We start from the raw sequence: 20,173 nt of genomic DNA, 5'->3' as shown, positions 1-20,173 counted from the left end.
AATCGACATTGAATTGACGTCTATTCATTATATGTATTATTGTTCACTGGAAAATAGAATGTTAACTTTCTGCGGGCATTGCTGTATTTCATTGCTTACAGATTCAATAAGTGTAAAATTTAAAAAAATTTGAAACTTTGTAGTATAGAATGTAAAGTATAAGAATTTAAATCACGAAACAATTTTTTTTAGTTGTCATAAAACGATTTTAGGGATGGAAATATTTCTTTAAATAAAATCGATTTTTACGTTTCTAAGCGAATATCGCAAAAACAATGAAAAATATTGAAATATCTTTTAAATAAAAATGTTGTGGCTTTAAAAGCACTTTACAAAGATGTAATTAGATCTTTTTATTTTAAATTTTCTAAAATACTTTGCCATTTTTAATTTTTTAAAAATTATAATTTTATTTACAACTATAATTTATTTACAATAATTTTATTTATAATTTTATTTACAACCAATAAATAAAGTTTTATTTTATGCCACGCTTGTTGGCACGCACGCACGCACGCACGCATGCACGCACGCACGCACGCACGCACGCACGCACGCACGCACGCATGCACGCACGCACGCACGCACGCACGCACGCACGCACGCACGCACGCACGCACGCACGCACGCACACACACACACACACACACACACACACACACACACATATACATTGTGTGTGTGTGTGTGTGTGTGTGTGTGTGTGTGTGTGTGTGTGTGTGTGTGTGTATATATGTGAAATTGCAGACAGCATGTTTTTGGAACAAGATCGAAACGATGATCGAGGCGCAAGGCGGCTACATTGAATAAAAAGTCTCAGAAAAGATCGCTTAATTTAACTATAAAATAATTTATTTGTACTTTTACATATTTTCTGTAATAAACGACTTTTCGCAAAAAAAATTTCGCACAAAATATATATAGTCAGTATATACAGGGTCCACCACTTAAATCCGGACATGAAATTTTTTTTGCGAAAAGTCGTTTATTACAGAAAATATGTAAAAGTACAAATAAATTATTTTATAGTTAAGTTAAGGTGGCTAAAGTGACATCGTTAGTCAATAATACAACTCACATAAAACTTGATAAAATATATTATGATTTTTCCTAAACATCTTATCTAAATAAAAATTATTAATATTGATAATGTTCCTATTGATTTTTATAAGTAGTTTATAAATTTATAATACTTATAAAAGGTCGATTGATTAATGTTGTCTTGATCGCAGGACCCATCTTCTTTCGCGTCAGTGCGCAAGTACTGTGAAGATAGTGTAGATCTAGCAGCCGACTCGCCGTCTTCCCGCTGGCGTCTATAACCTCTTAACCATTTTACTTCTGTGACACGCATGCATCATCACTTTCTCAATTAAATTTTCTTACAAATCCATGGCAACACACAACCTTTCATATACCACTGGAAAGCTTGTGATTTCATCTTTCAGTAATCAGTTTTTTATTAACATCTCTAGTTTTTCTTAAAAGATATCATATCATTTCCGTTAAGAATTGAATAACCTCCCATAAGAGCTATGTTAAAAAGTGATTTTTTATATTGCTTGTTTGCAATAATTTACATGGCAACAGGGTCTCAAATTTTAAGAGATGGTTTATTATATATTAAAGAACAACCTCCCAAAGTTTTATTTATGTGGCTAGTCTTTTAGTTTACTTTCGAACCACCTTAAGCGACCTTTTCTGAGACTTTTTATTCAATGTAGCCGCCTTGCGCCTCAATCATCGTTTCGATCTTGTTCCAAAAGCGCGAGCATGCTGTCTGCAATTTCGCCCGGTCCATTTTCATGAATGTCGTTTTAATAGCGGTCTGAAAGGAGGCCACATTAGGATGTCTGTCTTTGTTAGTAATCCTTTCGACTTTGCCCCACACGTAGTAGTCGAAAGGATTTAAATTGGGACATTCGAGACTATTCGGAGGCCAGAAATCCTTCCACCAAATTATGTCGACATTGTCCGATAGTCAGTTTTGCATCAAGTGACTCGTATGAGCAGGTGCGCCGTCTTGTTGAGGACGTAGGACTTGTATCTAAGGTCCTTTCAAACAATCCGACGAACAGTGGTGTCGCTCACCCCCAAGATGGCCGTTAATTCTGCGAGCGAAGTTCCTTCAAAATGGGTTCTTGTGTTTTTTGAACGAGTTCCGGAATCCAGGAGCCCACTTCGGATTCTTCCGAAGCCGCGTACCTCTGGACAATATTGTACCGTCGATCTCGGATATCCAAAGAACTTGATAATTTGCTTGGCGTCTTTCCGGCGCGGACACCTTCAATAACTGCCGCTCTTCGGTTATATTCCGACGTCGACCTGAACAATTGGGCCATTTTGAAGATATTAATGTCTTATCCACGTCTCTAACTTACCTTTAGATCATGTAGCATCTACTGCTGCATTCTAATATAATTCGGAAATGTCAAATTTAAATTTGTCCGGATTTAAATGGCGGACCCTGTATATATAGTAGGCAAATAGCAATTTTAGAAAAATAGTATCTGACTAGGCACATGCTATCTGCCTTGTCGAATAATTTATTTATTTGTGTTCAAATGCTATTTTTCTAGGTAAATATCATTTGCTTGAACGCTGTTTAGGAAAATAAAAATCAATTTTGATCAAATATGAAAAGACCCCCCACCACTTCCAATTTTGACAAAATTAAGTTTATTCGGCGCGTTTTCGCACGAAATAGGTAAACGAATCTGGCAGAAGAAAGTGTCGGACTGCCCTGCAAACCGAAAGTGATAACTATAATGTTACGGTCGTGCGATATTTGTAATGTGTCACCGTATAATTTATGTAATCGATAGTAATGAGTTGACGGTCGCTCGTTGATGACGGTTGTTGTTATGTTGCTGACGTCTGGAGCCTCGTTTCGGTGACAGACGTGTTCTAATAAACGTCTCAGTTTCTTTTAAAGAATCTGCTCAATTATTTATTGTGCGTGAGTGCGCGTGAGTGCCTTGTGCCATCGTCGGACGTAACAATTTGGGGGCTCGTCCGATTTGAACGACGAGCAATGGCTTTTATATCACGGAGCCCACGAAAGGGGATGTGCACGCGTTCTACAACGTTTGCGGAGCAATCTCTACGAGATGACGAACGCCCATGCATGCAGTCTTCGGGCGATGCCGTCGAACGAACGACAGAGGATGTCGTTGAACGGACATTGGAGAATTTTAGTAGTGAAACATCGAACGCGGAGACGCTTCTCCGGACGACGTTGAAGGAGTTGAGGCAAATGTGTGAGGAGCGCGCGTTGCAATTACGGCAACAGGAAGATCTTGCAACGCTCTTGCGACAGCGAGAGGAGGAGTTTCGGCATCTTCGGGAAAACCAGCTAAGTCTTTCTAATGATAATGCCGCGAATTTAATCGGGAATGCGAGTGTGCAAAATGATATGCCTCTTGAGAGTGAAATTGACGCGATCGCGGGAGAGCGGGTAACTTCACGAACTTCGTTTAAATTAAAACCGGATACGTACGATGGAAGTACCTCGTTGCGCGAATTCTTGTCGCAATTTAACCTTATCGCTCGGGCAAATCGATGGGATCAGGAAATGAAAACTGCCGTGCTTGTGTCATGTTTAAGAGGGAAAGCTCGCGCGGTATTAGAAAATATACAAGATTTAGAAAGTTTGGAATTCGCAGAATTAAAATCGAAATTAGAATTACGATTCGGAGAAACTCATTCATTACAGAGTTACTACTGTCAATTTACGAATAGAAGACAGAAATTTGGGGAAAATTTTGCTGCCTTTGGAACGGATATAGAGAGATTATCTCAGCTTGCATATCCTGAATGCCCACATTCTGTTCGAGACAAGATTGCTTGTGCGCAATTTGTTTCTTCAATATCAGATAAGTATGTGAGGAGAACCCTTCAGTTAGAAGGAATGACATCTTTGAAAGTGGCGATAGAAAGAGCTAAGACGATAAAATCTATTCAAGAAAATAATTTTGAACGAAAAGCGGGAAGTAATTTTAATTCTTTTAAAAGAAAAGGAAATAATTTTGATTTTAGGAAAAAAGAGAGTGGTTTTGGAAACGACGAGAAACGAGGTAAAAATGAAGGTGAAAATAACTTTGTAAGAGGAAATAGATATAGAGGGAATTTTGTGAATAAAAATCGAACGGAATGTTGGCTTTGCGGAAAGGAGGGGCATTTACGTTTTGAATGTCCCGGGAAATCGGAAAACTCGGAATAGTTGAACTTGAGGGGGCGAGTTTGACTAAAGAACGGGGAGCCCCGAAAGTTACGGGGAGAGAATTTAAACGTTTTTTTAAATTAAATAGAATTAAGTGTGATCTTGATGAATTTTGTTATTCCGGAGAAGCAGATAATAAACATTGTATCTTTAAAATAGATACGGGCTCTGATGTATCAATTTTGAATAGAAATTTTGTTGAGTTAGGTAAGCGAAAAGTTGAGATTTTTGATGGTGATTTGAAATATCCTACGGGGGAAAGAATTTTGATTAAATACAAAACAATTGTAAAAGTTCGGCTTAGAAACTTTTCTGTAGAAATGCCAATGTTAATTGCGGACATTAGCGATGATTGCATCTTAGGAGTGGATTTTCTTAAAAAAATGAATTTAGGAAATGTGTTTGATTTCGTTTTTAAGGGTCAATCTTTATCTGGTGAAACAAATATTTTAAGATGTTCTCGTGTGGAAAGTTGTTTTAGAGAGATTCCTGAAATTTTGAAAGAACTTTTCATTAAAGATTCAAAAAATTTAAATGACAGTCAGAAGAAAATTTTTGCGGAATTTTTGATTGAGTTTCGAGATGTGTTTTCTGATGAAATTGTTGCAGGGAATTGTGATGTTGTCAAACATGAGATCAATGTAAAAGATTCTTCCCCAATTAAACAGGTACCTCGTCGAATTCCAATCCATTTACGAGGAGAGGTAGATAAAATTATTCAGGACATGAAAAAACATGGAGTTATCAAGGAATCTCAGAGTCCCTGGGTTTCGCCGGCGGTTATGGTGAAAAAAAGGATGGAACAATCAGATTTTGTATTGACTACAGGAAGTTAAATGATGTCACTAAGAAAGATTCTTTTCCTTTGCCTAGAATTGATGACATTTTCGATCAATTAACAGGTAACGATTTGTTTTCCTCTTTGGATTTAAAAAGCGGTTATTGGCAGGTAAAAATTCATCCAAGGGATAAAGAAAAGACTGCTTTTTCTATCGGTAACGGTCTTTGGGAATTTAATGTTATGCCTTTTGGTCTTTGTAACGCCCCCGCAACTTTTGAGAGATTAATGGAAAAGATTTTACAAAATTTATTATCAAAAATTTGCTTAGTTTATCTTGATGATGTTATTGTATTCGGGAAAAATTTTGGGGAAATGATAAAGAATTTGAGAGAAGTTTTTCTTCGGCTACGCTCTGCAAATTTAAAAATTAATCCTAAAAAATGTGTTCTTTTTGGAAAGAGCATTAAATATTTAAGTCATGTTATATCAGCTGAGGGCGTTGCAATGGACCCTGAAAAGATTGTGACTGTGAGGGATTGGCCAGTTCCGCATAATAAGAAGCATATTTGAAGTTTTCTGGGATTTTGCTCATATTATCGGAGATTTGTTAAAGGATTCTCGTCCATAGCAAAACCGTTATATGTTTTAACTGAAAATCAAGTTAGATTCTTTTGGGACGAGGAATGTCAAAGAGCTTTTGATAAATTAAAACAAATATTAACATCATCTCCTATTCTTTCTTTTCCAAAAGGAGATGGGGAATTTATTCTTGATACTGACGCTTCGAATACGGGAATTGGTGCAGTCTTGTCACAGGCACAAGACGGAAAGAAAAAAGTGATTGCTTATTTTAGCCGAGTATTTTCTAAGGCTGAAAGGAATTATTGTACAACGCGTCGGGAATTATTAGCTATTGTTGATTCAATAAAAACTTTTCATCATTATCTTTATGGACGAAAGTTTATGGTCCGTACAGATCATGTTTCTTTAAGATGGTTAATGTCCTTTAAGGAGTTAGAGGGTCAATTGGCTCGTTGGATGGAAAGGCTTCAGCAGTATGAATTTGAAATTATCCATCGGAGGGGTCAATGTCATAAGAATGCTGACGGTCTTTCTAGGCGATTATGTGAGGATTACGGATGTCAATATTGTACTAAAGTGGAATTGAAGAACACCTTATTTGGAAAAGAGACTGTTGGACGATTGATTCTAGAAGGAGAAAATTTGGAGGGGTGGCGTGAAGATCAGAAAGGGGATCCTGGTATTTCTTTTATTTATCAAAGCAAGGTCTCGGGAGAACGACCTTCTTGGACGGAGATTATTTCTAAAGATCCTTCTTGCAAGATTTACTGGTCGTATTGGGATGCGCTTGTTTTAAGGAATGGAGTTCTTTATAAAAGATGGGAATCTTCAAATTCAAAATTCAACATTTTCCAACTTGTTGTTCCGCGCAAGCGGATTAAGCGGATTTTGGAAGAAGCGCATGATTCTTCTACTGGAGGTCATTTTGGAGTTAATAAGACTTTAGAGAAAATCCGTAAGAGGTTTTTCTGGGCGACCTGCAAGCAAGATGTAGAAGATTGGTGTAGAACTTGTAAAATTTGTGTTTCCAAGAAGGGTCCTTCCGGAAAGGGGAAATCCCCTTTACAAGTCTACAATGTGGGAGCTCCATTTGAGAGAATACAGATGGACATACTTGGGCCTCTTCCTTCTACCTTCTTTGGAAATAAGTATTTGCTTGTTATCGTTGATTGTTTCTCCAAGTGGGTGGAGACTTTTCCGCTTAGGAACATTAGGACCAGGACAATAGCAGAGGTTCTCGTTAAGGAGGTTATTTCTCGATATGGAGTTCCTATGGAGATCCATACTGATCAAGGAAGAAATTTTGAATCTAAGATGTTCTCGGAATTAATGAGTTTGCTTGGAATTAAGAAAACGAGAACGACTCCCTTACATCCTCAGTCTGATGGGCAGGTAGAACGACAACATCAAACTATAATTGGTTATTTATCAAAATTTATTTCCGAGAATCAACGAGATTGGGATCATTGGGTTCCAATGTTTCTTTTAGCTTATAGATCTTCGAAGCATGAGGCCACTGGTGTTACTCCTGCCGAGTTGTGCTTTGCCCGAGATTTAAGACTTCCTTTAGATTTGCTGCGGGGTAGTCTTCCAGAGGTGGAAGTAGATTCCAATGAAGATTATGTTAGTGGATTAAGAAGGAAAATGGAATTTATTCATAATAACGTTAGGGAGCGGATGGATCTTAGATCTTCTCGAATAAAAAACAGATATGATCGAGGAGTTAGACAGGTTCTTTTTCAGGAAGGGCAAAAGGTTTGGCTGTTCAATCCTCATAGGGTAAAAGGAAAGGCTCCTAAATTACAAAGGAATTGGGAAGGTCCTTATGAAATAGTAAGAAAACTTAGCGAGGTAGTGTTCAGTATTCAAAAATCATTGAGACATAGAAGAAAGGTTGTGCATGCAGACAGATTAGCACCGTATTCGGAAAGACGTTTGGAGTGTGAATAGGGAATCAGGGCCCGAAATTTATTTGGGGGGAATTATTTTTGTTTACGTTCAGAGAATGGAAGTTCTAGGGAACTTCTATTATAGAAAATTTTTGGGGACGACGCTCGGTAACTTGTGGCAGAAGCCCAAGGTAGAGCAGAAAGTCGTCAATTAAGGTTTACAGGAAGGGACGATGCTCGGTAACCTGAGGCAGAAGCCCAGGGTAGAGCAGAAGGTCGTCAATTAAGGTTTACAGGAAGGGACGATGCTCGGTAACCTGAGGCAGAAGCCCAGGGTAGAGCGGGAGATCAGAAATCCTCTCTGGAAATCTTCGCCTTGGGGGAAAGGGATTCTGAGGATTATTTTTCTTCTAAATCGAGGGGGGGGTGTGTGTGAGAGAGAGAGAGAGAGAGAGAGAGAGAGAGAGAGAGAGAGAGAGAGAGAGAGAGAGAGAGGCAAACTAATGTTTCGTGAATTGAGCACTTGTCGGATTTTATTTTTTTATTTCAGTTTGGAGGCTTGCAAGGTCGACGCGTAAAGGGAGGTCAACGAGATTCTTTTTTTTAAGAAGACCGCCTCGCCCCGGTTTTTGATTCAGGGTTTTCCCGTGGGCTTGGAGGCAAATGCCGAGGCGGGGACATGGGAGCCTTTAGAGCGTTGGGTCCCTGAAAGTTAATTTCTTTCCCCCCCTTGTCCGAAGAATGAAGAAAGAAGCACTCAAGAATTAAGATGAAGAGTTTTGTACGAGCAAAGATTGAAGTGAGAAGGTTCCGTTTTGAAGAAGAGGTTTCGCAGCTTCATGATCTCTGGAAGAACAAGCCTTCCAGCTTGGTTGTCGGGACGACAACTTTAAAGAAGGGGGGCAGTGTTACGGTCGTGCGATATTTGTAATGTGTCACCGTATAATTTATGTAATCGATAGTAATGAGTTGACGGTCGCTCGTTGACGACGGTTGTTGTTATGTTGCTGACGTCTGGAGCCTCGTTTCGGTGACAGACGTGTTCTAATAAACGTCTCAGTTTCTTTTAAAGAATCTGCTCAATTATTTATTGTGCGTGAGTGCGCGTGAGTGCCTTGTGCCACCGTCGGACGTAACAATAATAATACGGTAATACACACACACACACACACACACACACGCGTGTGTGTGTATGTGTATGTGTATGATCACAGTGCATGCTCAGTTTGTTACATTACGCCGAGATGATTTCCTAACCTACAATCGCCAACTTTAATGATTAATATCTTGGTTCGCGGGGCAGTCTGACACTTATTTTTTGTCAGATTTGTTTATTGTATGCAAAAACGCGTCGATTGAGCCTAATTTCATCAAAATCGGAGGTGGTAGGGGGTGTTCTACACATTTACCCCATTTGTCTAACAATTTTAAATTTCTTGATTTTTTTAAATACTAGATTTTACAAAAAAAAGAAAAAATTTTGTCCTAAAAGATTGAACTTGTAGGCCTATTCTGTAACTTTTTAGCGACAATTCGGTACAATGTCGTTGCGCAGTTTTTTTACTATGCATAATATCTGCGCAACGACGCTGTAACGATACCGAATTGTCACTAAAGAGTTACAGCATATGTTTACTGTAGTGCAATTCTCTAATTCGTTATGTTGTCGTTATGTGTCTATAACGACAAAAAGCTGCGCTGCGCAGCTTTTCTATCATATATAATATCTGCGCAACGACACTGTAACGATACCGAATTGTTATAACGAGTTAGAGAATCCCAGTACTGGAACCTTCAACATACTAGCCATGCATCTTACCACAGAGCTATATGGCCAATTTGACAATTCTTCTTCCGTAATGTTACTATAGGTACTAAAAGTATCATTTATTTAAGAATGCCTGAATTCTACTAAAGTAAATGTATGAATAAAAATTATAATCCTATAAAATTTTATAAAATCAATGACCAGGGACTACCGAGTTTCTCTCGTTAGCGCAATATTGCAAAATTTTCGTCGCATGGCCAACGCGCTCGGCAAATCGAGATCGTGTGTCTCGAGAGAAAAGGAGGCATAGAGAGAAAAAGACAGAAGAGCGTCACGAGGAGAGTTTTCTATCCATCGATGGTCGCCTTCTCGCTGGCGTCTCTTTCCTGTTTCCTTTTCTCTATGCCTCCTTTTCTCTCGTTACAGCAGTAGACACAAGAATTCTGATATCGATTCGTCAAACTGCGTTCGCGTTTGCAATGCGCGATGTATTACCTTCTTTACAAATTTATGTATATAAATAATTGTAAAAAAAAATTATTCTCGATACATATAGTATATGTATACAAGCATTTATCAATGTACATACGTAGAATTATATGTTATATAAAAGTTAATTGAATTTTTTAAAATTGGTAATTTTTAAATCATTTTTATTATTTAACACAAGGTACGTTATTATAAAAAAATATTAAAAAATTTAAAAATTCTCTTCAATTGAATTAAAATTTCTCAAGATATATTTGCCATCAAAATTTACACTGAGTGTTTTAAGAACGTCAAAATAAGTGTGTAAAATTTTACACATCTTTTGAGTTCAATTTTAATTTAATTAATAATAGAAAAGTAATTTTGGAATTTCTTGATTATTTTTTAATACCAGATTTACGAAAAAAATATTTTGGTTCTCGTTGGCGATGAGACGAAAATTTTGCAATATTACGAAAACTCGGGGGTCCGTGATAAAAAATTTCATGGTTGTGTATTATACACTCATACAATTACTACATACAGCAAAACAGAAAAACCTGCTATTTAGATATTTTCAAGAAAATAATTCTAGAAAATATTTCTAGAACCTATAGTAACGTTACAAAAGAAGAATTGTTGAGTTAGTCGCGTAGCATGTGTAGAAAAACATTGACTATTATGCTTGGGTTTTCAGGTTTAATTAATCCTCTGAGCACAAGAATATGGTTTTTTTTTTGTAAATTTTGTATTGAAAAAAAGCAAGAAATTCAAAACTGATCTTTTATTATTGATTAAATTAAAATTAAGATCATAAAAGATATATAACAATTTAAACACAATTAGAAACGTAAAAATCAATATTTTCAAAAGAATGTTTCCACTATTAAAATTGTTTTGTAGCAGCTAAGAAAGATTGTTTCGTGATTAGGTCTTTACACTAAAGCAAATTTTCAAAATTTTTTGAATTTTATATTTGCCAAACCTCCCTTATTAATTAAATATCACTGAGGGGACCTTATTTTTTTCAAGTTTTTGCATTCAAAAATTTGAAAAAATTCTGATATATGTTTTTTAAATTTAGAAATACGATTTAATAGTTATTTGAGGCAAAACTTTTTTTACTATTTTTATACGAATTTGACGCCAGATATTCACGTTCGAAAAATTTACTTGGATTTTGAAAGACTCACAATATCTGCGGTGTATTAATGTAATTATAAATTTAATAATATAGGTATATTATATGAATATGTGTGTAAAAATAAAATAGCTTTCGCAATATATTTATAATAATTTGTTTGTTACAGCACCTCAGAGCTCTCTTGTGTGCACGAATACTGCTTATAATATTGCCATACGGCTTATCGTCTGTTATTGATGGCTTAAAATTTATTTCTATATTATCTTCTTTTATTGCATTTTCTAGTTGTTGCCTGATGGAATTGATGTATAAGTTAAAAGTTATTTATCAATACAAATTCTGAACTGATTATAAGTATTTTTAAAAAGACTACTAAAATAAGTATTTTATGAAATTCTTACCCGATGATCATAAATAGTCCGCAGACATGTTGTACAACTATTACATACATTGTATCTGCTGCAATGGCTATGCTTACACAAATGACAGCTGTAATGTACCCATGAATTAAGATTGGAAAGTAATATTTCTCCATATCGATATAATACTCAACTTGATGTAACAACGCGGGTCGACTTGTATCATTTGAAGAAGGACCCAGTAACAATGGTTGCAATGGTATTAACATAAATAATATCAATGCAGAATAAAAAACACCTAAATAGATTTTAATATTCGTAATCATTTTTAATTTTAATTTTTAATTTTTCTTATAAAATAAAATTATAAAAAAAGTAAAACCGTTGATTTGTATTTGGAATTCTTTTTATTGAAAGTAAGATTCTATAAAGGGGCGTAAGCTTATGTTATTATTTTATCTTCTGTTCAAAAAGTATTTGGAATTGTTAAATAAAACAAATTGGATATTAAATTGAATAAATTTATTTTCTTTTTTGAAATAGACTCTATTCTTTGTAACGTACACTCAGCGTGTTTGATTCTGTCTATGGGGAAATTTTCTAAACTGACAATGAGAAGTCGCTATCTTTCTATATACTTACAGTTCATGATTAACGTAACGACCAATAAGCTCTAATCGTTACTTTAATTATAAACTGCGAGTATGTAGAAAGTGGTGACTTCTCAGTTTGAAAAATTTTCCCATGGACAGAATCAAACACGCTGAGTGTACATATGCCAACGCTTTATCCATTCTTTAAAACATTTTGTAAAGGATATTGCTTTTAGCTCCTTCAGCGAATTTTTTACGGTTTCTGTTGAAATGCTTTTTACGAAGTAGTAATTTGAGTTTTAGAAAAAGTTACAGGAGGCCAAATCTGATAAATACGGTGCTTGAGGAATGTTTTTTTAGCCAAAGAGTTGCATATCAGCATTAATATGTGACATGGTATATTATTGTGGCGCAAAATCTATGAATTATCTTTGCAAAAATTCAATCATTTCAGCGTTTCAGTACAAGCGTTGAAAATATAATACAAAATTTAAGTTAAATTTTTTGTTTTTGATTTTTCGATATTAGTTATAAGATTCATTTTAAGTATGATAACAACGTACTTTATATTTCAGATTAAAATTAGAGTGTATAAAGTTAATCTCCTCTTCTTTTGAAAATTACATTTTCAAAAGTTATTTCAAATCGTTCTTTTGTACGATATTATTCCAAGGCGATATTATTTTAATTTTGATGGTGTTGCGTCCGCGAATTCGCGAGGGTTGCGATTCCGGGACGTAGATCTGCTTCGTTGGTTAGTTTTGGTGTTAAGGCAGCTGTCACCAGTCGCGGCTCCGAATCGTGTGATAACACGGCCGGATACGCGACAAATTCCTTGTATGGGAAGTAGGAGGTAGGAAGATATATTATTAGTAGGTTTGGAAAATGTAGTAGCGTTTATTAACACTACTGGAGGTGTAGCGTGCGTGCTCGAGCTTGGCGTGGGATTAAATGAATGACAGAGCGTGTAATGATTAAACTGAATATGTATATGTATTTTCGTGATTACGGAATAGTAGATGGTTACATATGGGGGCTGCGGGTAAAACGTCATCTTGCGAAAGAAGCGCTTTCTGCCGCCGGCGTACGCGCGGTGTGCCCTGCGTTTGCCCATACGTGCTTCGAGCGAGACATGGTAGATTTAATATGGGTGAAGAATTGCCACGTTAATGCGTATATGAACAGGTAACTTACCGATCTTAACGCGAGAGAGAGAGAGAGAGAGCTCGGTATAGAAGATCTACGAAATTTAGTGAAATAGATTAGTGATCGAGTATATGTAACGAGTGACGAATCCGCTGGGTCGGAGTGGTTACCCGTTAGAACGCCTCCCTTAAAGATGGAAATTATATGGAAGAAGAGGGGACGGTGAGAGCGTCGAGGAGTCGCGCTAGCGAATCTTCCTCGACGGGTTGGGAAGGGAAGAAGGACGGTGTCGAAGAGTCGCGTTAGCGAGTCTTCTTCGACGCCGCAGGAAAGAGAGAGAGAGAGAGGAGACGTCGAAGAGTCGCGTTAGCGAGTCTTCTTCGACGCCGTAAGAGAGGGGTGGAGACAGAGAAACGAGTGAGGCCACACTCTAGCTAGTGCTAGGTGAGGTTCAACCCTCAGGATCTCTGGTGGAAAGGAGGGAGAGGGAAAGAGGCGATCCGACCGGGGCCACCCCGAAGACCAACGTCTTCGTCAGGAGTAAAACCCTCCCGTCGCTGAGATCGTACCTGGAGGTCTGAATGTTGGTGGTCGCCGATGGCAGCGAATCTCACTCGACCAACAAGACTGATCTGAATTTCGAGCTCCGATTTCGCTCCTTATATAGGCAAGGATATGGGCAAGAGGTGTCGCGGGACGATTCCTCAGGTTCGCGGAAAATTCGGAGCGATAGTTTTTCGTAACGTGTGGCCCTTAGAAGCCCGCCCCGTTCCGCGACCGCGCGGCTTGCGCCAATATCGCGCGAGCGCTTGTAGACTTCTCCGGGGATCGCGACTCGCGGGGGCACCGCATATCAAGCCCCGACGCGAAATCCAGTGCCCAGGAAATTAATAGAATTTAATAGAATTTATATTGAGAGTGTGCGAGGCGATAGCGCCAAGCACATGCAATAGTTTTATGTATAAAAAGTTAAGGTTTAATTATCGTTCGTAGGAGATTGATTGATTCAAAATTATTTGGCATTTTTATTGACCGTGATTTTAAAGTTGTTTCGATCTGAGTTGCATGGCACAGCAGTGGGAAGCGTCCATGAGTGGATCACGCTTAGATAATAATAAATTTGCCATTCTTAATATTTCGTATTAAATTGGAAAGATGAATAGAATTCCAACGCGCGAAGCTTGTCGGTATCAGAGGGGGCCGCGAGCCGAGGGGTCGGCGCGCACGATGTTTGTCTCGCGCCGATGGACGCTCGCGGGTGTTGCGCGTCGAGGGGGCGGCACGAGGTAGCCAAGCCGTATGAAATTTGAAATCGAGCGATATCGACTGATGCGGGATTTATCTAATTGATCGGAGGATGTTTCCGGATTCTGATTGGGTTATTATTAGTACGGATGGCGCGGAAAAATGAAAATTTTCTCGCCAGACGTAACAATGGTTTTTTGATAAAACAAAGAAATCATTTTTTAACTGGCCCTTCTTTTTTTTTAAAAATCAAACCATTCTTTATTATTTTAGTTGTTTCAAACATTGTTCTAAAAGGGTAATTCTACAAGGTTAAATAAAAATTCGAGAACGAAAATCCGTTTTCTGACGGATTCTGAGGCCAAGAGCAAATATGGCTTCACTATCTTTGTCTAATCGGAAACTTTTTATTTCAAATTGGCCTGTAAACAGGGACTGTCTCGATTGCGCACATTAAAGCTGAAATCACATGATGTGTAATAGAGCTGCGGAATAGAGAATGCGTCATTGAAGCGACCAATCAGCGTAATTTTGCTTTTTTAACTTGCGTGCTAGAAAAAAGCGCAATAGAGTGTGCGTCATAACGTCTTATTGCGTCCTAAACTGTTGTATTTTGAGGTTAGAGGCAATTGTTAAAATAAATAATACTGATGAATATTGACGTAGAGTAGAATATTATTAACGAATTTTAGGGTCACTGCACAGTAAAAAATAAAATGCTAATTTAACACTTTTATATGTCTCAGAAAGTCCACTCTAAAAATTGTAAGTTAAAATAACTCAAAAGTTAAGTTAAAATAACTCTTATTTTAACTTAATAACTTAAAATAAGAGTTATTTTAACTTAATTTTTGAGTTATATTAACTTAAAATTCAAAGTAGACTTTCTGGGACATTTTGTTTTTTTACAGTGTGATTATAAATCTAATAAAACTTTCAAAATTCAATATGGCGGATAAAAATACAAAATTTTGTTAAATTAAAGTAATATTTAGATATAATGGATCCGCCATTTAAAATTTAAAAATTTTGATTACAGATTTATAATTAGTGATCCTAAAAACTTTTATTAAAACGTGAATTACATGCTGATTATTTCTAGCACAAAGTCAGGCACGAAAGAGTGCTTTGCTAGATATCACAAAGAACATATTGTGTTGTCAATACGGAGTCTGATTTTAGACTGCATCTAACAAAACACTGTTTGGGAAATGATTAGCCTAATGATATATACAAGATGAATCTTAATGATTATACCAGCTCTGCTGAAAAAGTGCGATTAAAACTAATTGAAAAAAGTAATCCAAATTGATCGTAATATTTGCACCAAAAATACAGTATCAAAACCTATTGAAAATAGTGAAATCGGACTTACAATAATACGTTTTAGACGGATTAATATTGGGAAATATCCACCTCGATCCGAAATTCTACAATTTTGTGGATGACATTTAAATTGATTTTAATAATACATTGTTTGTTAATAGGATTTTACTTTTAACTGCAAAAGTAAATGTCACTTTCAAATATCAAGAATTACAATTAGTGTCAAGAAACCGCGGCGTTTGTACATGTATCGCACATAATATATATAGAAGAGAAACAAAAAGTTATGTAAATGCTCAATAGTTCCCATAAACGATGTTAAAAGTAAGGTAGATTCTGAAGTCAGAAATAGTGTTTCATCTTAAAAATTTGATGTGACATTTATTTGACCATGGTGACATCATCCAAGGTCAAATTGATAGGATTAGTAAATGAATTTTAAATCCTACAACTTTTGTCTGAAACATTTTTTTCAAAAATGCTTAACTTTTGAATATTAAAGAGTTTTCACACTTTTTGAACACTCTGTAAGTAGTCTTATATAATCGTGTATTACGTGTATATATGTACATAATTTGTTACGTATATACATAAATGTACATATTTAACCTTCAGTTGGTACGCTAAGGGAATTTGATATTTTGTCACACATGGGTGTATGTTACGTCACCCGACCATTTTTAATTGCGTATATTTTGTATATGTAATGCAAAAATTTGAACAATTTTTTTTAAATCTAGAAATTGAATATATTTCAAATATTTAGGAGAGAAGGAAACTTGCGAAAAAAATGGTTTCTTTTTCAATTTACAGTTTTGAAAGGAAAACCATTAGAGAGATTTTTCCAATCGATTTTGAAAGGTAATTGAACGTACTTTAAGAGAAATATATTGTTATTTTGATTATTTTCAAACAGTACATTTATTCTGCAAAGTGAAGTTAGGTGGTTTTTCAGCCCAGGAAAAGATGGGTTGACAAAACAAATCATTTGTTTTCGATTATAAAACTTGAAAAAACATAAAATGCTATAGAATATACTTTATTATTATTTGTTTAAATTGAACATTTGCATCAAATTTTTGCAGTATGTTGCTTACACATCGGGTTGTCACATTTCAAACACTTGTACGATGTTTTTCGATCAAAGGAAGACGGACATAATAATCTTTTTGATTTGAACATTTTATTTTTTGTCAACAAATTGCGAGAACTTTGAACTTTGAGAATGTTTGTATGATCAAGAAACTTTCAATTTATACACGCAATACCGTTCGCAACGTTGAAGAAGTGAGATGATATTAGAAATGGCTTGATGAAAACTACAGTTAAATCTCGTAATCTTTGCGACATTTTTCCGAATTATTTTTTAGTAAATTATAAATTAAGGACGAATTAATGCTAGATTGTGCTGGGATTCTCTAACTTCTTAACGATGATTGTCGATATCGTTAGCTATCGACAATTGTCGCTTGCGCTATCGATAATCATTATTGCAGGTGATTCTGTAACTTGGCTTTAACGATTATATTTGATGCAAATATTGTTACAGATGTATCGAAATAATTCGATAGCTGTGCAACGTTGCCAGATTTTAAATAGTGAAAATTAAGTAACTTTGGAATTTTATGCCTAGTTTTATGAACATTGAACAAGAATTTTAAAACTTTTACCTTAACTTTACGTTGGTTACAGATCAAATAATTTTGTTTATTTTTATAACAACGTGAAAATTGGATACTTAATTAAAAGAGATAATTATAGAATACGCGAGCTTCGTCAAAAATATTGATAAAACATAATTATTCGATGCATTTGAACACAAAGCGACAAAATAAGTAAACACGCACGCGCGCGCGCGCGCGCGCGCACACACACACACACACACACACACACACACTCTCTCTCTCTCTCTCTCTCTCTCTCTCTCTTTCTCTGTCTGTCTTTTTTATTCACTTATTGCCTTGTAGGGAATCGATGCTTTTACACTGCTGTAATTTGACGGATGAATAATTTCACAATTGTGGATAAGTCACAAGATTACACGTCACGTTTTTATGTGATGATCTATTACCGAATAGCCACAATTTATTTTTGTTTATAAATGTATCACGTATCACACGTTTTTAGTTTTTATTCAGGCACTCGAGGCATTTACAAACAAAATTATGTTTTTGACTATTAATCACTATCGTTTAATTATTCAGCGACCGTTTAATTATTGGCTTGAAATTAAGAGAAAAATACGTTACACAGCACACATTTACTCGACGCGGAAACTACTCGACTACTTATTGTGGTCAAGTACAAAAAATAAAAGTCAAGTACAATTATGATACTTAACTTGGCGACAAAAAGGAATTTTGATTTCGGTTTAACCGCTTTATTTAAATAGACAATTCTGCGTACTTTTTGAGCAAAAGATATAATCAGAGACATCAGAAAATAATTTTCTCAAAAACTTAAGAAACATTTTGCAGAACTTTTTGATTTTATTCCACACACAATTATTATGCTTACTGGCGTATATGATCGTAAATGTCCGTCCATTTTGCGCGTAATTATTAAGAACCTTGATGTATGAAGGTGTTGTTAATAATTGCCAATCGGATTGTATTTGATTAAAAAGTGCCTTGATCTGTAATTAAATTTTGTTGTAAAGAAATGTCAAATTTTTAATTACATTTAAATAATTATAATTGTTCAAGTAGAGGAGAAGAGGGTAATATGGCACCCATTTTCATTTTTTTTAAATAACTTTGTTTATAATTAATATGTTCTATTGAAACTTGAATGATTACATTTGTCAGAGTGTTGTTTGACAGATTCTAGACTCAAAGTAATGAAATATATATTATTTAGGACGTGATTTATAAAAATTTAATGCACTGCATAATCGGTATAAAAAAAAGTGGATGTAATATAGCTACTCTGATAAAAAAAACCGATAGAAAACAATATAAAGTGCTAGAAACCGAATTCAAAACAATAGAATTCTATTGGTTTGAATCAGGTTTCTGACACTTTCTGTCGTTTTCTATCGATTTTTTTATCAGGGTATCCATAAAAATAATTTAAAAAAATTAGTTTAGTTTAAAAGAAACACAGTATCTTGTTACAAAATTATATATTTTTAATTTTTCATTGCTTAGAATTTTTTTGCGTTCAGAAGCTTTAGAAATACTATTAGAAATTTTATTAAAAATATTATTTTATTCCTGTTTAACATTAAATAACAAGCATAAAATGATGTCTCTAATGTTTCTAAATACCGCTCTTTAGAATGACAATCGATTTATCAAAGAAATATTTCGATATTAAAATTTTGTTTAAAAAACCATATTAACAAAATTTCATGTTATTGTTTTAACTTTATATAACTCAAAATGTATACGGTCAAATAAAAAGTTAAATAACAAAAAAAAAACACTCGAGTGTATGTTCGTGTGATAATACACTCAAGTTTAAGAATAATGAGAAAATGTATGTAATTAAAGATTAAAAGTTACCTTGAAAAAGTTTAGAAGTGCTCAAAAGTAAAAATGCTTTATAAGAATTGTCAGTCATTATGTATTGACATATTAGCATCACTAAAGAACGGCGGGGTACTAAACGAATAACTCCATAAGCAATTGTTAGAATACGTCACCTAATAACGGAAATAATAGGGGTAGCCATATTGTCGACTGTATAGTTATAATACCCTCTTTTCCTCTAACAGTTGCTCTTTTATTTAATGAGTTTTAGAAAGTGATGTGCTTACGACAAGCGAGTCTGTTGAAAATACTTTAGAACTTAGATATATCGCAATTTACATACCTCAGTTGCTTTTAATATGCAAGTGATTAATTTTACACCACATGCTAAATCAACTATCAATGGTGAAAAAGAATCGATAAATACATCGGCGTTATCAATAGAGAACAAACCACATATCTATTAAATCACAAAATTATAAATATGAGAATCAGCACTTAAATACTTTCTTAACCCTTAAACACATAAGTAAATCTGAAGTTTCAAATGCTTGTTGTGTGAAGACGGAATGAGGTGGGACTAGAACGTAAAAAAAATTTGAAATCTTCTCTTTTAATTGATATGATTGATCAATTTTTTTGGTTAACTAGAATTTGAACGGCACAGCAGCAAAGTTTTGTTAGGATCAATGGGACTCATATAGTGTGTGAGTGAAACTTTTTTGTGAGTACTTAATCTTATGTAAAAAAATTGGACAAAACAAGGTCGAACAGATCCGTTCGCATATGTTACTCTGTCTAAAGTTAAAATACTATAATGCCGTGAAAAAGAGGACTTCTGCGTCCGAAATATATTATGAAACACATCAATTTTTAATTTTAAACATCTTGAGTTTATCAAAAATACCTCATATTGTTACGTAAGTATATTTTTTAATAGAAATGGCAGTGACATTATTTTTTTAAAGTATGATTCTTTAGTTTTTTACGCCGTATTGTAAAGTTTTTAAAAGTTTTTTGTTGCAAAGATATGATTTAAAAAAAAGTAGATATTTAGGCAACCAAAAATACCTCATATTCTCCTTGTTATATAATTATACTTTTTAAAAGGAATGTTAATACTATATTTTTTTGAAAGTTTGACTCTTTAGCCTTAAAACGTCGTATTTGAAAGTTT

General features: G+C 35.1%; 1 protein-coding gene across 3 annotated transcripts in view; it reads right to left on the bottom strand.

Annotated features, from left to right (window-relative positions):
* Positions 1-20,173, bottom strand: part of LOC105197111 (odorant receptor 9a) — a 64,376-nt gene that overhangs the window by 32,033 nt on the left and 12,170 nt on the right. For 2 of the 3 annotated variants that reach the window (XR_005574992.1, XM_011163342.3), the window contains exons 2-5: positions 19,340-19,456; positions 18,041-18,158; positions 11,256-11,511; positions 11,024-11,146 (exon numbers count right to left, since the gene is read on the bottom strand). Coding sequence is in view for 2 of the 3 variants with exons in the window: in XM_011163342.3 (XP_011161644.2) it covers positions 11,024-11,146; positions 11,256-11,511; positions 18,041-18,158; positions 19,340-19,456 (614 nt within the window). In the remaining variant the exon portion in view is untranslated. The remainder of the gene's footprint in view (positions 1-11,023; positions 11,147-11,255; positions 11,512-18,040; positions 18,159-19,339; positions 19,457-20,173) is intronic. The other variant, XM_039450416.1, reaches the window with a different exon arrangement.

This window comes from Solenopsis invicta, chromosome 6, assembly GCF_016802725.1.
Source record: "Solenopsis invicta isolate M01_SB chromosome 6, UNIL_Sinv_3.0, whole genome shotgun sequence".
NCBI classification, from domain to species: domain Eukaryota; kingdom Metazoa; phylum Arthropoda; class Insecta; order Hymenoptera; family Formicidae; genus Solenopsis; species Solenopsis invicta.
Note: the sequence above shows the minus strand (reverse complement) of the source record. Positions and strands in the feature narration are given on the sequence as shown.